The 21540-nt window shown below is 36.4% G+C and overlaps 1 protein-coding gene and 1 long non-coding RNA gene across 5 annotated transcripts; both read left to right on the top strand.

The window, feature by feature from the left end:
- Nucleotides 1-1635: 1635 nt before the first annotated feature.
- LOC145112727 (small ribosomal subunit protein uS8-like) lies at nucleotides 1636-3197 on the top strand. The gene is made up of 4 exons (XM_079048860.1): nucleotides 1636-1749; nucleotides 2427-2579; nucleotides 2678-2838; nucleotides 2936-3197. Exons 2-4 carry the CDS (start codon nucleotides 2447-2449, stop codon nucleotides 3032-3034), a joined length of 393 nt encoding a protein of 130 aa, XP_078904986.1. The 5' UTR covers nucleotides 1636-1749; nucleotides 2427-2446; the 3' UTR covers nucleotides 3035-3197.
- A 945-nt stretch (nucleotides 3198-4142) lies between these two features.
- Nucleotides 4143-8122, top strand: LOC145112726 (uncharacterized). 4 transcript variants are annotated; one of them, XR_013710642.1, is made up of 9 exons: nucleotides 4145-4670; nucleotides 5429-5560; nucleotides 5642-5713; nucleotides 5796-5854; nucleotides 6037-6179; nucleotides 6244-6327; nucleotides 6868-6932; nucleotides 7170-7271; nucleotides 7766-8122. It is a non-coding gene; the product is annotated as an uncharacterized LOC145112726 (long non-coding RNA). The 4 variants fall into 4 exon arrangements; XR_013710644.1 differs by having other exon boundaries at nucleotides 4143-4670; nucleotides 5642-5854; nucleotides 7785-8122; XR_013710641.1 differs by having other exon boundaries at nucleotides 4144-4670; nucleotides 5642-5854.
- The last annotated feature ends 13418 nt before the right edge of the window (nucleotides 8123-21540 follow it).

The raw sequence follows: 21540 nt of genomic DNA, 5'->3' as shown, positions 1-21540 counted from the left end.
GAGCTTCTCTATCCATTTTAATAACAAAGAAAAGTTAGGGTAATTTATGCTTATAAATCACTATAGTCAAGTTAAATTAAATCACAAGTAACATCTAATGATAAACTAGCTAGACATCCATGTGGTAGTGAAGACCAATCTAACCATTAGAACCAACTATTATTTACTATTGAGCTCAATTTTCAGGTAACTGCATACAATAGCAAGTTTTGATGGTTAAATTGTAAAAAAAAAATACCAGTGATTTTTTTTGTCAATAGACTAAAATATAGGTATTTTTTTCCAAGCATAATAATTTTAACATTAACTCTTATCTATTTTACAATCTATTTTTGCTGAAAAAATCATTATAAAATTTTTGATTTAATAAATATATATATAAAATTTTAATTATACTTATATTTAATAAAAATAAACCGATTAAAATGTAAAAGTATATTGTTATAAAATGTATCTGTCACTTTAAATGATGAAGGTAAATCAAAATTTGATATGAAATATCCATCCACATACCAAGTACTTGGTTGAAAAAACAGTGCATGAAATTCATCTATAGATCGATAGAGAATATGCAAAACAATTTTGTCTACGATTTTAAAAATCTAAACAACAAACATCATACAATATTCTTTATAATATTGGTATTAATGTGATATATTGTAATCTATATTCGATGTAGTTCCATCATCAAAAAGTGACAAATACATTTCATAACGAAATATTTTTAACTTTTAATCGGTGTTTATATTTTATTAAATAGAAGTATAATTAAAAAAAGATGCTACTATATGTACCACTCACTCACATAAATTGTAAAATCACCGTGTGTGTCTGTGGGCGGCCGGGAGGGGGGGGGGGGTCCATTATCAAAAAGTGACAAATACATTTTATAACCAAATATTTTTAAATTTTAATCGGTGTTTATATTTTATTAAATAGAAGTATAATTAAAAAAAAATGCTACTATATGTACCACTCACCCACATAAATTGTCAAATCATCTTGTGTGTCTGTGGATGGCAGGGAGGGGCCAGTATAGAATTGACCTTAAAAATTATATTTATTTATCATCATATATTAAATATCAAACAAGTTGTAATGATTATTTCAACAAAAATAGATTATAATTTAAAAGGTGTTTGAGATTTTATTTAAAAACGACTTATTGACTTTTTGAAGTCAAATACCCCATAAATATGTATAAGTTAATACAAACATTTTTTAAAAAATAACTTATTTAGTTATTGATTTCTCCACCATACAAGCTAATCAAACATTTTTTTGAAAAACACATTTTTTTCACTATCATAAATCAATAAGTCATTTTGCTTAAAAGTTATTTCCAGCTTCAAAATAAAATTTAAAACACCTTTTTAATCTTAAAATAAATAAAACTTGACTTATATTCTTTTTACAATTTATTGTAAAAAAAAACATCCTTATATTCTTTTTACAATTTAATACCTGAAAATTGAGTCCATTACAAACAATAACCGCTTTCAAAAGTTATATTGAAAAAAAAAAAAAACTTAGTGATAATAGATACAAAATATAGAAACATTTTATACAGATTTCCTTTTTTAAAACCGGTAAAAGAACTAACACATTTTAAAAAAAGTAAATAAATGACATTTAGGGTTTTCTTTAATTTAATACGACCCACCACTCTCACGCTTTTAAGAACCCAAACCCTAATTCTTATTTCACTCTCTGTGATCCTTTGCGCGCCGCTGCTATTTCTGCTTCGAGGTAAACCCTAGCTCTTTCTCTCAGGACGTATACGTGTTTTTGGCCATTTACATAGTGCTGCTGCAGTGCAAAAGCTTTTGTTCTTTGCAATTTGAGTTCTGATTAAGTTAATCGTTTGCTCGATCTATAAACCTCTTATTCGGCCGTTTCGATTTTGTCTAGTTCTTTATTACGTTGATGTCTTATTATCGACACCTGAATCATTAGGCCTCTTGGTGCTCCGTGATGTGACTTTTAGGCTTATCAAACGAAGAACATGCTATTGCTAGTTGGAATATCTGATTTGATATTTATTGTTAGCTTTTAGTTTCGTTATTTTAGTTGGAATATCTAATGCATGATCTCGCACCTTAAGAGTATTTTAGTTTCTGTATGATTGTAAGCTAGTTGTTTGTTTATGTAATACGTGTTGACGAATGATGAGTGTTTGTGAGTTTCTCTGTTCAGTGTTTCGTTTACTCAATTGCAAAAGCAAGGAATTAGTGTTTCGTTTGTCCAAGAGACTTCAATTCACATTGTGCTTATAAATTTTGTGTCACATCCTCGATTCTTATTCTGTTGATATCATGTAAATTGTTTTTACTTTGTAATTTATTGTGAGCTTGCATCATATATCTGAATTAAGATTCGGCATTTCAAGTTGTCATTATTGATGCTTCAATTTGTTTTTCTTCCAGGATCTTGAAAATTTTGAACAATGGTGAGGGTTAGTGTTCTGAATGATGCTCTTAAAAGCATGTACAATGCTGAGAAGAGAGGCAAAAGACAGGTCATGATTAGGCCTTCTTCAAAAGTTATCATCAAGTTCCTTATTGTTATGCAAAAACATGGTTTGCCTCTTTAACCCATTTCCTCTCAATTTATCTTGAAACATTCTTATCTCCCCAATCTAATTAATGTATCCATTGTTTGATTGTATTGTACCCAGGTTACATTGGTGAGTTTGAGTATGTTGATGATCACAGATCAGGTAAGATTGTGGTTGAATTGAATGGAAGATTGAACAAATGTGGAGTTATCAGTCCTCGATTTGATGTTGGTGTCAAGGAAATTGAACCATGGACTGCTAGACTTCTCCCTTCAAGACAGGTTAGTTTAATCAAAACATGACTTATATATAAAATTGTTTTTTTTTTTGTTTTAATTTACAAAATTGCCCTTGTGGTGTCTTTTTGTGAATGTGTAGTTTGGTTACATTGTATTGACAACATCTGCTGGAATCATGGATCATGAAGAAGCTAGGAGGAAGAATGTTGGTGGAAAAGTGCTTGGTTTCTTCTATTGAAAAACATGATATTTTGAAAAAGATGAATTTATTTTGTGTTTTGAGATTGAATTTTGTCAAGGCAATTTATGGTTTTGGTTTTGTTTTGTGTTAGTTGTCTGTCATCTTATGACTTTAATTTGTATCACAGTTTTTAATTATGCTATAAGTTTCATTTCTGGTATGACTTGGTTGTTCCACATTTTCTTTAATCATGCTATAAAGATATATGTGTATAAAAGATATAATAAGGCTATACTAAGATAATATTTTTGTAAGAGAGAATACATTGAGATTTGAGACAATATCTTTTGTGAGAGAGAATATAGTATTAAGGAAAGTTAATATAAATAACAACTTTATATTAGCTGATGTAGTAAATCTCTATCTTATGTTGTTTTGGACCATTTATATGCAATTATATCACACTATTTAATAACCAACAAGTCAATAAACCAAAAGAGAATAAATGACTATAACAGGATCGGATGAAACCATTTGAGATAAACGTATAACAATACATTGCTGGTGTTGAAGGTATAACCAGAAAGTCTTTACTTTTCGATACTTTTCCTATAATAATATTATAGCATGATAATAGTCTACATACTTTTCCTATAATCAGGACCGGTCCTGAGTTATCTTAGGCTCGGTTCAAACACGAAAAGAAAGGCCCCCTAAAAGTAAGTTTATATAAAAAGAATTATATATATATATATATATATATATATATATATATATATATATATATATAATAAATCTAAAGATTATCACAAAAAAAGGCCCTCTAAAAAAAGTTTATATAAAAATAATATATATATATATATATATATATATATATATATATATATATATATATATCTAAAGGTTACAATGAATTGTACTAGTAAAAGAAATTGTTAAATTAAAGTTATAAAACAAACTTGTAAATTGTGGAAATTATATATACATATTAAACTTGGACAATGTTGGGAACAGTAAACATCAGCCTTTTTTGTCACTGCTGGCCCTCCGTTTCTATCTGTGGCTTCTATTTTCGAAGGGAATGTATTTTGGGTGCTATTTGACAATCTGTTGAGACTTTGTTATGTTTATCCTTCTGTTTCAGCCACGTGTTTGATATGTGGTTCCTTTGCCGTTTCCGTAACCGCCCCATCACCGTTCATCCATGTTTACTCACCGCCTCCCTCGCCCAATCACATACACTTGCTTCCACCGCCTTCTGTTTCTTTCATCTGCCTCCGTCTTTTGGAGACGATCACTCTCCGGTTCCTTCCATTCCCTACCCGCCTCCAAACCACCGCCTCACTCTCTTCTATTTCTTCTATACCTCAAATATCCTGTTCTTCTTCTATACCTCACTCTACCAACTCGATTCCGGTTGATCAGAATCAACGAACTTGGATTTGGCCGGTCATCATCTAACCACTCTACCTCCGATGTTGTCGTCTTCCGTTTCGATTAAAATCTCAAGTATATGTTCATTGTTTTAGTGAAGATCGTTGATTGCAAGCGGTCATCATCTAACCACTCTAGAAATCGACTTTTGCTGGCCTCATCTATCCGACAGAAATCGAGTTTCGCCAGGTGAAACACATACAAAACACACTCCGTCTTTCGATTTTGACCAACAGATGGTTGGGCATCGTCAGTCCTGGTACGACACCATCTCCTTATTCTATCTCTTTTTTTCTTATTTTTTTTAGCTTTTTGGTTGTTTGTTTTTCATATTCCCTGCCCTAATCTTGCAATTTTATAAAAATTGGTACCCATGTTGCTGTGATATGCCAAAATACACGACAGATCGACCAGGTAAATCCCACCGACACCGACCGGTCGGTGAGCGGTCCAAAGACACAGTGGATTCAGTTACCTCCCTATTCCGCTTCCTGTCGTCTTTTCACATTTCTGTAAAACTGTCACCAGCGTAGCACCACAATTTGAACTGTTTTGTTGTTTGGTTTTTGAAAAGTAGTTCGCTATGGTTTGTTTTTTACGTTTCTAACCTTCTGTGTTTGTGGTTTAGAGTTGCTTTCTGATGTTGCTTAATGTTGTTGATTTTGGATGATTTCTACCAAAAAGAGAGACATAGGTTCTTAGATATCAAATGGTTTACAAATTTTGTGATTATAAAATTTTCTTTACGATGGAAATCCATGATTATACCCTCTCCTTCAGGCGTTCAACGTAGGTTTTGGATCCGAAATGGGTTAATTATCAACTTCGAAGAATATGTTGTTATTCGATTTCTAACATGTTCGTATGAAATTGCGTTGGGAAGTTCTAGGTTTAATTGGAAGAACCAATTTCTTTATGTACAAGGGGGTGGTTAGATACATATTTAAAGCTTTAAACATATTATTGTTGATGTAAGTATGCTTATTCTTACATTTGCTATATAATCTGCATATTTAGGATCCCTTTGCTAAACCACCAGAAAAGAAGCAAGCAAGTAGAGGAAAATGTTCACAGTTGACTTTGCGTCCTTTAAAATGATGCACCTGGGTTGACTTTCATTCATCCTTATAGGTTCAACACTACACACAGGTGAGAATTATCTATTTTTTTTAAAATTACATTTAATTAGGTATTTTGTTTAATTAACTGAGTGACATGTGTGTGCTGCAGTGGCGTCAGAGGTGTATGGAGGAGGTTGATAGGATTTATCTCATATGGCAGAGGAGATGGACGCCAGCGAAGGTTACACCGCTTTCTACCTGATACTCTGATAGATGTTTGTTAATTTCCCTTTGCTTTGTCTTCTATTTTTGTGTTCTTGCAGATTTTTTTCTGATTTAGTCTGTTGGTCCACGTCATCAACCTCAGTTTTGAGAGACTCAGGTTGAGTTTTAGCACAAAGAGCATCCTCTGTAGTATAATGAATATGTTATGTTGTTTATTACCCATTTATTTTCCAGATTAGCAACAAAGATACATAGGAAAACCTACTTTGTGATGTATCCCATTAGTTATTTTTTTTATTGGTTTTTTACATGATTGTTTTGACCATTTTTTTACTACAGTGTGAAGGGAATATTCGAAATAGGAACCATATACAGCTTAAGAAATTAAGAAAATCACTGGTAAAAGCTTCTATTCGATTTTTATCGACTCGGCTTCTTCACTGGATGAGATAAAAGCCGCCAACCATTACAACTAATTTCAGGTATGATTGCAAAACAACAACCTACTTTCTGATGTATAAATAATTTTTTAACTTTTTTTTGTAGATTTGGGTTATTAGACAGCCTCGCATGTGTACTCAGAAGCGGACCCTGTATATGCTATCAAGGATGCGGTGTATCAAATTCTGAGTGAGTCTAATCGTTTTCTAGGATTTTATATTTATAAATAAAGTATGTGTTTTTAAAGTCTAGAATATGAAGAGTAATTTTGGGAAGACTTTTTTCAGAGAAGAGGAGATGTTTAAGAACCTTGACAACCCCTTATGAATGACAACAATTTGTTGCAAAAATATAATACGTTTTGTTTATTTCAGTTTATTTACTAATTATAATGAGCTAATTATTTTAGATAATTCTAAAATTTTTACAACAAAAGTGGTTTCTAAATTTATGAGTATGGAACAAAAACTGCCAGAGTAGAGTTTAGGTTAGCAAGCTAATTTCAAAATAGTAAACAAATTATCCAGAGTACAACTTATTCATGCATGATTTAAAAGACTTTTTTGAAAATTTGTCCAAATTTATGCATGGTCACTCCACCCGCCCAATACAATTTCATTTTATATTAGTGATGCTCATTCCATTTTGTTAGTAATTTGTTTTGTAATATAATATTGAATTCTACTCATAACTTCTCTATCTCTAAACATGTTCATTTTTTATTTACAGACATCTCCCGCTCCTAAATTGATCACATTTCTTCATGACAAGGACCTCCCGTCATTTTAGCCCAGGCAAGTATTTTTTTTTTTTTAATTTGTTAAATATTTTTTAGTATTTCTTAGAAATACGTCATGGTAAAATTGGTTTTAGCACAGCACAAAGTTTCAAATGACTTCATTTATTTTGCTTAAAAAAGACATATTTTGTCTTTTTAGTCAAACATATTTACCGTTATTATCGTTTACTACAGTCTCATAGCTATCAGTCTAATGTGCCTATCCGTGCGTATCTGGTAACCATGTATGTAGGGGTAGAATTGGTAATTTGACAGCAAGAGGAGGATTTTTTTGAATTGAATAAAGCAAGACCTTCCCTGAGCCGCCTATAGTAAGGAGTTTCTTTTCTAACAGGTATAATATATGCTGGGTGTGGCAATTTTTTAGTTTGGATGTATAGACAACAATTAAGACTCTTAATAGAATACCGATAAAAAATGAAATCTCTGTCTTTATGTGTTATAAGATGAAATTAGTTCATAAAAGATGAATTTTTTTATCGTTACGTGATGAAAGATGATTTTAACTACAATGACAGAGAATTGCATCATCAATTTTTTAATCTGCCCATTGTACTTTTATTTCACTTAAACTACAATAGCATAATGTGCAAACATATAAAAGTACAATTTTTAACTACATTCAACACTTTGGCAATACTTATGCTTTTTATGGTCTGTTTTGTTGCCAAATTAGAGGTAAGAAGTTTTGTTTTCTGTTACTCTGATGTAGATTTACTATTTATCGTGTTCAATATGATTATGTTAAATTTGATCCTATGTTAAAGTACTGATTTATTAAGATTTATAGTATTGAAATTAAATCTTTTGTTTGTGGAATTATAACAGATGAGATAAATCATTGCAGTGTTGGATGTGGATGTACTATTTTACTCTTTCCCAAGAAATGACCCGACTCTTCGGCCCCAAGTTGGCCAGATGCAAGTTCACCATCAAAAGATGCTTTACTTGAAGAGGCTTGCAAAAAGTATGATAAAGCAACCCCTTTAAACCCTAGATTTCATGGTGTGCGCATTTCCAGTCCCTATATTTTAATCAAGCTGCATGATATTTTTACTAAAATGATTGATTTGTATGATTATATGCCTATTGCCAAATCTGATCCAGAATTGTGGAAGCAGGTCTTAGACCTTTAAATTATATTAGTGATTTTTGTTCCATTTTATGCATTTATATGTTTTACAATCGTTCTGGTTCTATTAAAGTTAATTAGTGAAGATTGTCAAACAGTAAGAAATATGTGTTTTTTGTTTCCTTAATATTGCATGCAACAAATAATTAAGAAAAAGTTGTTCAACTAAATTGGAACAGGCCCTAGGTAACTTTGAGAAATCGTTAGGGCGTGTTTGCTTTTCGGATTCGGTGGAATTGGAATTTGTGATTACATTCCATATGGTCTTTGGTTGCCAAATGGATGGAATTCAACTCGACTGGAATTCTTTAAATTGAAATTTTGATGGGTTTCACCATACCTAGGGGAGGGTAGAAGAAATTCAGTTCCTTACTTCCCTTTTATTTTAAAGACCAAAATTGTCTTGAACTATATGTACATTGTTAGAACAGTAATAATGCTTTGTAAATTGGATAATACTTGCAACAATACAAATTAACTTTTCACCGAAGGTTTCCAACCCCGCAAAGCGGGGGCACTCATCTAGTTGATTTATTAAATGGAATTAACTACTGAATTTGAGGGATTGATATGTAACTTCTATTTATTTAAAAAATGAAAAACAAAATTGTTAAATTACTCAAAATGTGAAATTATAAAAATTTGGAAGACTTGTAAGTTACGAAAATTGATTTATTAAATAGAATTAACTACTAAATTTGAGGGGTTGATATGTAACTTCTATTTATTTAAAAAAAAAAGATTGATTTCATTGAAAATATGAATAACGGAGGGGATCGAACCCACATCAAACAATAATAAGCACACTTAGGGAATGTGGTTTTGCCGGCTAGCTGAGTTACATTTTTGATTTGTTATTGAACAAAATGATATATATACACACTTATAACTATATAATTTTGTTAAATCCGAAACGTATTTTTTCCGAGGTCCTGTGCGGATGCACACCCTGCACACCCTTGGGGCCGGCCCTGCCTATAATAATATTATAGCATGATAATAGTCTCTGTTGATCCATATTATATGGACTAGTTAAAATTATCCCACATTATTTGGCTATAATATTATTGTAAATAATAAAATAAAATTGAAGTAAAATTATCAAAAGTCACTTTAGAAAAACCTATAAATTTTGATCATTTTTGTGAAAAAAGCTTGTAGCTGGTAACGGGTATAACGGATAGCTTCTAGCTGGTAGCTACGTGAAGTAACATTTGGATTTTGAACGTTTTGTTTAAAGTAAACGCTAGAAGCCCGTTGTGCCAAACGAGACTTTCTGTTTGAAACAGAGCGTTTTGTCAAATGCTAGAAGTTAGAAACCCTCAAACGCTCCTAAACGCTCCGTGCCGAACACGCCAATTATTGTCGGTATCAATTATGTTATAAATGATTAAATGTGTGAATCGGACATATGTCGCCTTAATATATGTATTTATTGATAATAGAATTGTGCAACATGAAACTTATAAAATATATACAAGTGTTGCATATTATTCTGGTAAATTTTTAATATTATTCATTTTAGGGTGAAGATTTACCCGTTCAGTAGAATTCTAAAGAAAGATTGTTGGCAATAGGTGTAGACATTTCTTTTGCTCTTCAAAAAAAAAAAAAGAATGAAATGCGGGCAAAGGGTTCGAGAATAAGATAAGGTCAAGTTTTTAAGATTCAAATAACAAAAAGTTCCAAACCTTTATGCATACACTTTGGTACAAGTGCAACCAATAGTAAGCAGCTAACTTTCCTGCCCGTTCGAGGTTATCTCTACTCGGTTCCACAATCAATCCAAGATCCATCCATTTGAAGGGGGGGGGGGGGGGTGTTAAGGTCTAAGCTCTTAAAATTGTTTAGATATAACGGTTCAAAATATAAATGTTATCAAATTGATTATTTCCATTAATGAATGAAAGAATATATACATAAGAAAAAAATAATTACATTCCTAAATACAAACTAACAATCCCTATGAATTAACAAACAATGAATGGTAATAAAACATGTGAATAAATGAGAAGATATAACAAATCAAAATAATTCAAAATATTCAAATTGTATTAGGTCTAACATGCCCGCGCAAGATGGACGCTCGAGAAAGGAGTCCAATCTTTGATATGAGAAGTTGATGCCTGTGTTTGAAGAGAAGTTTAGCGAGAGCATCAGCCAATTGATCATCTCCGACTATGTGGGAAACGTGCAAGGTGCCTGCCTGTACTTTCTCACGGACAAAGTGAAAATCCAATGCCAACGAGGGGAACGATGGATGGTGATAAAATGCCAATGAGGGCGCCAAAGAGGAGGCGGTCCTGTTAAAACTAAGAGGAGTAGGCGGGGTTGGGTGTGTTGATGGCATCAACTCCAGTTCCAGTGGTGGTGGTTTTTATAAGTTTTAACATGTGAATTCAACCTTGTTCACCAAGGTTTCAGGTCAGAATTGCAAACAGGTAATATTGGAACAAAGAAAAAACAGAAACAGTGAATAAGGAAGAATGAAACGAGAACAGGGGAAGAAACGATTTTGGGAAAATTGCTTGGAAGAATGAAACGAGAACAGGGGAAGAAACGGTTATGGGAAAATTGCTTGTTCACCAAGCTTATTTAGAAACGAGAGCGTAAAAAACTAATTACAATTACTTCTACTTAACCCCCTATATATATATATATATATATATATATATATATATATATATACACACACACACACACACTAAAAGAGTTAAACTCCTAAAATAACTCAAAAACGTTTAAAAAATAACAATTCCGAAAATATCCCTGGGCCAATCATTATCCCAAATTTCTAGATTATTCCAACATTTTCTCCCTTAATCCAGAAATCTCATCATCCTAACATCATCTTCATATCGTCAAACTTGAATTTTCCCAATGATTTACTTAATCTTTCTTTCTTTCCAATGATATACCCTTTGACAAAAACTAGATCATAAATTGTTGCTCTTTTACTATACTTTGAAATATACTTTGAAATATGCTTTAGCACCTGTATATGCTTGATTGTGAGATGTTCTATGTATCGACTCGTCATTCCTACGACATATGAGATGTCTAGCCTGGTGTTTGCCAAGTACCTTAATCCTCCATTGATGCTTCCATATTCAATGGACTAGTCTGGTTCACCTTGGTGCAACAACATTTTTAAACAAGGTTGGTTGTCTTCGGGTGTAACTAAAACCTTAGTTTCTTGTGCACGTATAAGAGTGTTCCGTGGGGTAACAACAAACATTCTATCATCTTTTGTCTTATTGCCAAGTGATAAGAAAGTGATATCAGGTAACACCACCTTCTGTCCCACTTGTGTAGTCTCACCACTCAAATTTGCAGCCATATCATCAGCCTTATAAACCACAACTTCATCATAGTTGATTTTCTTTTTTATCAAAACTCCTCATTTAATTTTATTTTGGTAATATTTGCATAAGCTAATGTAATGTCCATAAAAAAAGCACGCCAATTTAAAACTTTTTAAAACATTTAAAACCAATAATTATTACAAATTAGTTTTCAAAATAGTTTCATGTCAGAGTATCCAGAATCAAATCATTAAATATAAGGAGGTGCACGATCATGCCTTCGCCTTCCCACGATCATCAAAAGTACCTGAAACAAAATCAACAACTGTAAGCCTGAAGCTTAGTGAGTTCCCCCAAAATACCAACGCCATACAAACATAACCATATCATAACAAACAACATGCATACTGAGCCATCAGCCTGACTGGACCACCTCGCAGGGCCTACAACCTATCTGGACCGCTCGCCGGGCCTTCGGCCTGACTGGACCGCCTCACAGGGCCTTCAGTCTATCCGGACCACCCTGGGTATGTTGGCCTTCAACACAAAGTAGGACCGCCTCAACTCAACCCCCAATCAAAAAATCATGTGCACATAAATATCATACGCTAGCTAGCATGTACATGTAGTCATACAAATCTAACAGATCACTAATCATAGCATCATCTTATATACCAGGATACCGATCTAACATATCACTAACATAGCATCATCCTATAACCAATATACAACTCTAACCAATATCTAACATAGCATAATCCTATAACCAGGATACAAATCATAAAGGGCCGACCTTGGTGCCGCAAACCCTGTTGATATAGTGAGAAGAACTCACCTCACGGGTAGTGCTAAACTGATAATCGAATCCCAACTCACAGCTCCAAAATCAACCGCCTGTAACCACCATATGACTAATCCCATTAAAATCCCAAATTACCAAAATATCCTCATAAGTCAAACTTGGTCAACCGTGGTCAAAGTCAAAGTCAACGGTCGATGTCAACTTTCCTCATTATTCTATCCTCACTCCGTGACCTTCCCTGGCTCACGGCGTGAGAGTCAACTCGTCATGGGTCGACACAGCGAGTCAACTCAGTTCACTCATCTCAGGTTTTCAAATCGGGGTAAAGTCGTGCTCACGTCGTGAGACCATACTTCTCACGTCGTGAGAACTGTTCTGTGGGTATTAAGCTCTTAATCCTTTAAGATGCGCGTTGGGAATTTACAGGGTACCATATATAGCCTAAAGCACCATAAAAATCATATCTTTTCAGTCATGCATGTCCCATGCATGACTTAAACACTAGTTAGGTCAAAAGATGGGTAATAACATCAAGATTCAAACTTGGAATCCAAGCACCAAAATCCAGATCCAAGGGTTCTAACATAGTAAATGACTCAATGGTCCATAAAGTTGCAAACTTTATGGACTTCATGCATGATAATCCAAGATCCCATAATAAATAAGTTATTTAATTTCATCAGTAAATAAGTTATTTAATTTCATCAACCAACAATAACCCGATTACCCGTTCCCGTTATCCTTACTTCACGTCCCTAAACACGTATCATAAGGGACCTAGCCTAAGGATCATCATCGGGATGGACACTACTGGTAAGGGGGTTCCACAACAATAAATGTCCTAAAGGCAACCATGAGGGGGATGGAGTACACCGGTGAACACATTGTTCATAAACACCTACAGGCTGCGAGCCTGCTAGCGTTCCACTAGACTGTCTAGAAAAGTCCGTGGTCGTCATCTATACTCCGCTAGATGACTGGAAACATCATCAACATCGAGGCCTCTCATCATTTTATTTCATCACACACAAATATTACATCTACCCATGTTTTACCCAACACATTTTGTAGATATAAAATACATATACAATTTAAATCATTTAAAACATGTATAAAATCTTTCATCCAACATAGACACCACATAACACGTAATTTATATAAAATACTTCATATCTATGTGTAAGATGAAAGTGACTATGCACTCACCTGGTAAGGTGGTGATTCTGAACTCAGACAACGCTTCGCTTCTATTAATTTATTTTCTTTCGACGAAACCTAGTTTCATTACCACTAGATTTTAGTCTAATATTTATTGCGACTAATTATTAGTCTAGATTCATCATTAACTCAGAGTCTACTTCATGATCTATCAAGTAAGGAACAACCAGGTAGGGTCATATCGGAGGTAGGGTCCGTTTGGTATATGAAGTTTACTGTTTGGAAATCCCACTTTAAACACCTCACTAAATCACAGCCTAGACATCATTCCCGTAAGTAGATCAATCAGTATAACGACTTTGAATCACTGATAAATCTTATTTATAGGTTCATAATAATGATATTATATTTAAATATAAGCTATATTTAAATTACGGTAGGCGTATCTCACTTACAACGGGTTTTTATTAAAAACCGGGCTTCGCTGGAGCAGCGTTTCCGAGCCGAAAGCTTTTCTTCTCGGAGCCGTCGGGAGCTCCGGGGATTCCTTCTCGTGCTAGTGAGGTCCCCTAGACTTGGGAGGGGTTTAGGGAGGCTAGAGAGAAGTTAGATAGAGAAAGAAAGGCTTATGGTGTGAAGAAATTATGAAGAGTTCATCTCTTATTTATAGGAGTTTTATCGTATAGTAGTCCCTAAGTTTCGTCCGTATCTTCCGCGTATGAGCTCCGTTTTCTACGTTATTTATATCCACGCGTTGGTATTTACGAGTACTACAACTTTCATTTAGACCCCGTCGGCTAATTCTCATTGTATCTCAGATTTACAAAAACTGTATCGTATTTATCGCACTCGAAGAGTAGAGACTAAGCTTCGTCCATATCTTTCACATACGAGCTCCGTTTTCGACGTTATTTATATCCACGCGTTGGTAATTACGAGTACTACAACTTTCATTTAGACCCCGTTGGCTAATTCTTATTCTATCTCAGATTTACATAATTGTATCGAATTCGCCGCGCTCGAAAAGTAGAGACTAAGCTTCGTCCATATCTTTCGCATACGAGCTCCGTTTTCGACCGTCTTTCTGTCGTTGAGTTCCTATTAATGAGATATTCAATTCTCATTTAGGTCGCTTTGGCCAAAAACCGCTCGATCTAAAATTCGAGTTTCGGGCTGTGCAATGTTATGCCAAATCTTAGAAAAATCATAACTTTCTCATACGAAGTCAGATTTGGACGTTCTTTTTATGAACGCTCTCGGTTTAACGTATACTATGACTTTTATTTAGATCACTAAGGCAAAAAAATATTCTATCGTAAATTCACTATTTACGTCGCGCTGTGTCGTGCCGGTTTAGCTGTAAAACTTTGACAGCTCATAACTTCTTCGTTATAACTCAGATTTCGGCTTTCTTTATATCTCCGGAATCTTCGTCACGACCACTAAAACTTTCTTCATAGATATCGGGTTTATCTATTATTTAATTTTGACGCTTATTTTCATTCTTAATTTATTGTATCGTTATAAACAAGTATATAAGCACATAATTCACATAATATTCACATAATTCCTCTTTATTACTTCAAAATGAGTTACAATGGTTGACCCTGACTATTACATCATTATACTAATGCTTTGCCTAGAAACACGGGCGTTACAATTCTCTCCCCCTTAGGATGATTCCGTCCCGGAATCATGCATCAACAAACAGATGTGGATAGCGACTCATCATGTCACTTTCTGTTTCCCAGGTGAGATTCGGCCCATTCATATGTTTCCAACGGACAAGCACTAAGTCGACCATCTCACGTCGTAACTTCTTAGTCTTACGGTCAACGATTCCCTCGGGCTCTTCGATTAGCCTCTTATTCTCATCCATCCTTAACTCTGAGATTGGAATTATGTCGGGAACTTCTCCTGTGAATTTCCTCAAATAACACACATGGTAGGTGTTATGAATAGCATCCTTTCCATGATCACCTTTAACTTCTCAGCAGTCTGATGGACCATCTCGGGGCCCATAAGCTGCTTTTCCCCAGCCTCAAGTTAACAAGACGGCGTACGGCACTTCTGTCCGTACAAAGCTTGGTATGGTGTCATCTTGATGCTCGAGTGGAAACTATTGTTGTAGGAAAATTCTACCAAAGGTAAATGCTCATCCCAGTTACCTTGGAATTCTAGGGTACATGCTCTCAACATATCTTCAAGTGTTTGAATTGTTCTTTCGCTCTGACCATCAGTCTATGGATGGTAAGCTGTACTCAAACACAACTTTGTACCCAATTCCTCTTATAGAATTCTCTAGAACCTTGGCGTGAAACGACTATCACGATTTGATACAATCATTAGAGGAACACCGTGAAGTCTTACTACTTCCTTCACATAAGCATTTGCAAGCTTATCCATAGACCACCTCTCGTTGGCTGCTATGAAGTTTGCACTCTTAGTGAAACGATCCACGACTACCCAAATCATGTCGTGATAGTTCTTCATTCTGGGCAGTTTAGTCACAAAATCTAGGGTGATGTCTTCCCATTTACCCATGGGTACAGGTAGAGGTTCTAAACTCTCGTATTGTTTCTGATGTTGTGCCTTAACTCTTGCACAAGTTACACACTCGACCACATACTTTGCAGCATCGAGCTTCATCGTCGGCCACCAGTAGTAGGGTTTCAGGTCCCTATACATTTTAGTGCTACCAGGATGAATCGAGTACATGGTCTTGTGAGCTTCTTCCATCAGAAGATCTCTTATTCCTCCCATCTTAGGTACCCAAATCCAATCTTGGAATACCTTCAGTCCTTGACTGTTTGTACCGAACACTAAAGTTTTGCCCCAACGTTCTTCTCTTCGGTCATTCTTCTCTGAAACTTCTTCTTGAGATTTTTTGATGCTTTACACAATCGTCGAGACAAATTCTATTCTCAACACTCTTGGCCTCTTCTTTTCAAGGTTTACTTTCCGACTGAGAGCATTAGCGACAACATTTGCTCTACCAGGGTGGTCAAGTATCTCACAGTCATAGTCCTTGAGTAACTCTAGCCAGCGTCGTTGCCTCATATTCAATTCCTTCTGATTAAAGAGATACTGGAGACTCTTATGATCAGTGAAAAGTTTTCACTTCGTGCCATAAAGGTAATGCCTCCATATCTTCAAGGAAAAAACTACCGCTGCCAACTCCAGATCATGAGTAGGGTAGTTCTTTTCATGCTCCTTCAATTTTCGAGATGCGTATGCTATCACCTTTTCTCTTTGGGTCAGAACACAACCCAAACTGACTCCAGATGCGTCACTATAGACCGCGAAGTCTTCAACTCCATCGAGTAGAGAAAGAATCGGTGCTTCACATAATTTCTTCTTTAGCTTCTCGAATGATTCTTTGTGCTTCTTACTCCATGTATAAGTAGCTCCTTTGTGGGTCAAAGCTGTCAATGGAGCAGCTATCGAAGAAAAGCCTTGGATAAACCTTCGGTAATATCCAGCTAATCCTAGAAAGCTTCGAATCTCCGTGGGACTTTTTGGTCGTTCCCACTTCATTACAACTTCGATCTTTGCTGGGTCAACCATTATCCCTTCTTGGTTAACCACATGACCCAAGAATTGGACTTCTCGGATCCAAAAATCGCATTTGGGGAACTTTGCATAAAGTTTCTCCCTCTTCAACACTTCCAATACTTCTTGTAGATGCTTGCCATGCTCCTCATGGCTTTTTGAGTAAATCAGAATGTCATATATGAACACGATCACGGATTTATCGAGGAATGGTTTACAAACCCTGTTCATCAAATCCATGAACGCTGCTGGAGCATTGGTCAGTCCAAACGACATAACCAAGAACTCGTAGTGTCCATATCTCTTTATGAATGCAGTTTTCTCAATATCTTGCTCTCTTACGTTCAACTGATGATATCCTGACCTAAGATCGATCTTTGAGAAATAGCTCGAACCTTGCAGTTGATCGAATAGGTCATCAATCCTTGGCAATGGATACTTGTTCTTCACCGTTTCCTTGTTAAACTCTCGGTAGTCTATACACATTCTCATGCTTCCGTCTTTCTTCTTTACGAATAGCACCGGAGCTCCCCAGGGTGATGAACTAGGTCGAATGAAACCGTTGTCCAACAACTCCTGAAGTTGCGTCATAAGCTCCTTCATCTCTTTCGGTGCTAATCGGTACAGTGCTTTTGCTATTGGTGTCGTCCCTGGTAACAAGTCTATTCGGAACTCTACTTGTCTATCAGGTGGTAATCCGGGAAGATCTTCGGGAAAGATTTCCGGATAATCACACACCACTGGTATACTCTGCACCTCCTTTTTCTCATTCTTTGCATCAATTACGAATGCCAAATATGACGTGCATCCTTTGGACAAACATTTTCTGGCTTTCATCAGTGAGATGATTCCAGAATTTACTCTGCGTTTGTCCCCGTACACCATGAATGACTCTTTTCCGGGTGGGTTTACTCTTACTATCTTCTTTCGGCATAGTATCTCGGCATCATTGGCACTGAGCCAATCCATTCCCAGAACGATGTCGAAACCGTTCAATTCTATGGGTAACAGCTCTTCGTGGAATTCGTTTCCGTTTAAGTCGATGACGATGTTCTTAATACGGTCACTAACAGGTACGAATTTGCCACTGGCAACTTCCATAATTAGGGCATTTTCAAGTTTTTCTACAGGCAATGCTAGTTCTAATATCATAGTCGTACGCTTAGAATACTAAACGCATAAGGTTTCTAGATCCGGTCGGCAACAGACCATAGATCCAAACAAATAACAATATATTAGGCATAAAGCATTTAGCACATAAAAGCATATTAGGCATTTTTCCTAAAATAAGCTAGTGCTCACATGTCACAATCATCGCTTAGCATTCTAAGTTTAAGTCTAGAAATCCTACGAATTCTTAGTTCGCTTAAACTAATGCTCTGATACCAACTGTGACATCCCCATTTTCACGGCCAGAAAAGACCGATTTTTTTATGCTTTGTTTGAAAATCAGAGTAACATTTTTAAGAAAAGTGTTGCGGAATTTGTTCCCAAAATAAAATATGATAAAGATTTATCAAAGCATTTCCGAAGAAATGTATTTCATTAAAAACCACAGGATGTCATGTTCGATACAGATCAAAAGCATAAAAGTACAACATAAGCCTTACAACATTTATTCATATCTACAGGCCTATAATCCGTAATCCCTCATCCAAACATCACATATGTGCTCGAGTGCCACTACCTGTAATACAAGAAACTGAGTGGGTCAGGCTTGGGAACCTGGTGAGCACATAGGGTTTTCAAGCCACAATAAATAAGTTATTTAATTTCATCAACCAACAATAACCCGATTACCCGTTCCCGTTATCCTCACTTTACGTCCCTAAACACGTATCATAAGGGACCTAGCCTAAGGATCATCATCGGGATGGAAACTACTACTAAGGGGGTTCCTCAGCAATAAATGTCCTAAAGGAAACCATTAGGGGGATGGAGTACACCGGTGAACACATCGTTCACAAACACCTACAGGCTGCGAGCCTGCTACCGTTCCACTGGACTGTCTAGAAAAGTCTGTGGTCGTCATCTATACTCCGCTAGATGACTGGAAACATCATCAACATCGAGGCCTCTCATCATTTTATTTCATCACACCCAACTATTACATCTACCCATGTTTTACCCAACACATTTTGTAGATATAAAATACATATACATTTTAAATCATTTAAAACATGTATAAAATCTTTCATCCAGCATAGACAACACATAACACGTAATTTATATAAAATACTTCATATCTATGTATAAGACGAAAGTGACTATGCACTCACCTGGTAAAGTGGTGATTCTGAAATCAGACAGCGCTTCGCTTCTATTAATTTATTTTCTTTCGACGAAACCTAGTATCATTACCACTAGATTTTAGTCTAATATTTATTGCGACTAATTATTAGTCTAGATTCATCATTAACTCAGAGTCTACTTCATGATCTATCAAGTAAGGAACAACCAGGTAGGATCATATCAGAGGTAGGGTCCGTTTGGTATATGAAGTATACTGTTTGGAAATCCCACTTTAGTTTATTGTATCGTTATAAACAAGTATATAAGCACATAATTCACATAATATTCACATAATTCCTCTTTATTACTTCAAAATGAGTTACGATGGTTGACCCTGACTATTACATCATTATACTAATGCTTAGCCTAGAAACACGGGCGTTACATATGCCTCACGTCGTGAGGTTGAAGAACACGGGTGAGCCTCTTCCAATGCAAATAAAAATAAAATTAATATTTTTAATACCTCGGAACTTGGATGTTACAACTCTACCCCACTTCAACTAGACTTCGTCCTCAAAGTCTGCTGTGGTGAAACACTCCGGATAATGCTCTTGCATCTCCGCCTCCGGCTCATAAGTCCACTCGGATCCCCTCCATTGCTCCCATTGTACCTTTACCAAATGCACCTCCTTGTTCCATAGAACCTTAACTTTCCTTTCCAGAATAGCCACTGGTCTCTCCATGTAATTCAGGCACTCATCGACCTGTATATCATCCAATGAACCATCGCCCCTCGTTTAATATGCACTTCCGCAACTGTGAAACATGGAAGGTGTTGTGGATCTGACTAAGCTCCTCTGGAAGATCCAGTCTATACGTCACCTTGCCAACCCTGGTGACAATCCTGAATGGCCCGATGTATCGGGGACCCGACTTCCCCCTCTTCTTGAAGCGAATCACACCTTTCTAGGGTGAGACCTTCAGGAGTACCATGTCACCGACCTGAAACTCCAACTCAGATCGGTGTCGGTCGGCGTAACTCTTCTGATGACTCTGTGTGATCTGCAACCGCTGTCTTATCTGTTGAATCATCTTGGTAGTCTGCAGGACTACCTCTGTCCGAACCATCACCCTGTGACCAACCTCACCCCAACAGACTGGGGTACGGCATCTCCATCCATACAACATCTCATAAGGTGGAGCACCTATCCTGGAGTGGTAGTTGTTGTTGTAGGAGACTCTGCAAGGGGTAGGTAGGAGTCCCAGCTCCCATCGAAGTCAATGACGCAGGCCCTTAACATATCCTCGAGGGTCTGAATGGTCCGATCGCTCTGGTCGTCTGTCTATGGTGCTGAAATGCAGTCGCGTGCCCAGTTCCTCGTGGAACTTCTGATAGAAACGGGAGGTGAACCAAACATCACGATCTGAAACGATAGAGACCGGAATCCCATGGAGAGCGACAATCTTGTGTATATACACATCCACCAGCTTCTCGGCCAATGATGTAACGCCCCGATTCTCAGGTATTGATTTAAATAAGAATTTCAGTGATTCCAATATCTACTCGACGAGTTGGTCACCCTACTCGTCGAGTAGCAGCGGGTTGGTCCACGTAGTTTAGCGACCTACTTGCCGAGTCCAAGAAGGGACTCGACGAGTAGGAGTTGGCAGATGAAACCCTAAATCCCGGGGTTTTGCACCCTATTTAAAGAATCATAAGCCTCCTTCAACCTCTTTACAGTCCCTTGAGAGTCCAGAAAACCCTAATCCGTGTCGTGCTTCATTCTTGTGTGTTTTAAGCTTTGGAAAGTGGATATTTGAAAGAAGAACTTGGAGGACAAGAGGCTAGAAGCAAGGAAAGTGTGGGGGATCAGAAATCTACCTCCAGTTAGCATCATTTGAAGGTATCAAGTCGTCACCTTTACCTCATTTCTTTCTAGATCTCATTTGGGTGAGGTTTAGGGTTGTTTTGTATTGGTTATGATGATATTGTGGTGTATGAGCTAGATCTGAAGTTGCAACTTTAGATCTGGACCCTTCTTGGGTTCTAGGTTCATAAAGTTTCGAGCTTGGTCATGTTTGAATCCTTCCTTGAGTGTAAAACTCCATTGTAAGCTTGGATTCGTTATTAAGAACCTTTAGAGCCGTGCATGCACATAAAGTTTGCAACTTTACGTGATAAACATGCCTTGGGAAGTTGGATCTATAATTTGGAGCCTTAGAATGGCTTAAGATCGTCTGTATGAACAAAGGACTGAAGAGACTCGGCGAGTTGTATGAACGACTCGACGAGTCCAATGAAGATTTTCGTAGACTCGGCGAGTTGTATGAACGACTCGACGAGTCCGATGAAGGTTGTCTTGGGCTTGGCGAGTCAGTCGAGTGACTCGGCGAGTCGACGAGGGTTTTCCCAACCTTT

Source organism: Lactuca virosa, chromosome 5 (genome assembly GCF_052849685.1).
Source record: "Lactuca virosa cultivar CGN04683 chromosome 5, Lactuca_virosa_CGN04683_v6, whole genome shotgun sequence".
NCBI classification, from domain to species: domain Eukaryota; kingdom Viridiplantae; phylum Streptophyta; class Magnoliopsida; order Asterales; family Asteraceae; genus Lactuca; species Lactuca virosa.
The sequence above is the reverse complement of the archived record's forward strand: the minus strand, read 5'-3'. Positions and strand labels throughout refer to the sequence as shown.

What these genes read in the sequence shown, in the direction of transcription:
- LOC145112727 (XM_079048860.1), top strand. Translation starts at nt 2,447, where the DNA reads ATGGTGAGGGTTAGTGTTCTGAATGATGCTCTTAAAAGCATGTACAAT. An exon ending in TATTGTTATGCAAAAACATG is followed by an intron (nt 2,580 to 2,677) that starts GTTTGCCTCTTT and finishes TATTGTACCCAG; the next exon opens with GTTACATTGGTGAGTTTGAG. An exon ending in GACTTCTCCCTTCAAGACAG is followed by an intron (nt 2,839 to 2,935) that starts GTTAGTTTAATC and finishes GTGAATGTGTAG; the next exon opens with TTTGGTTACATTGTATTGAC.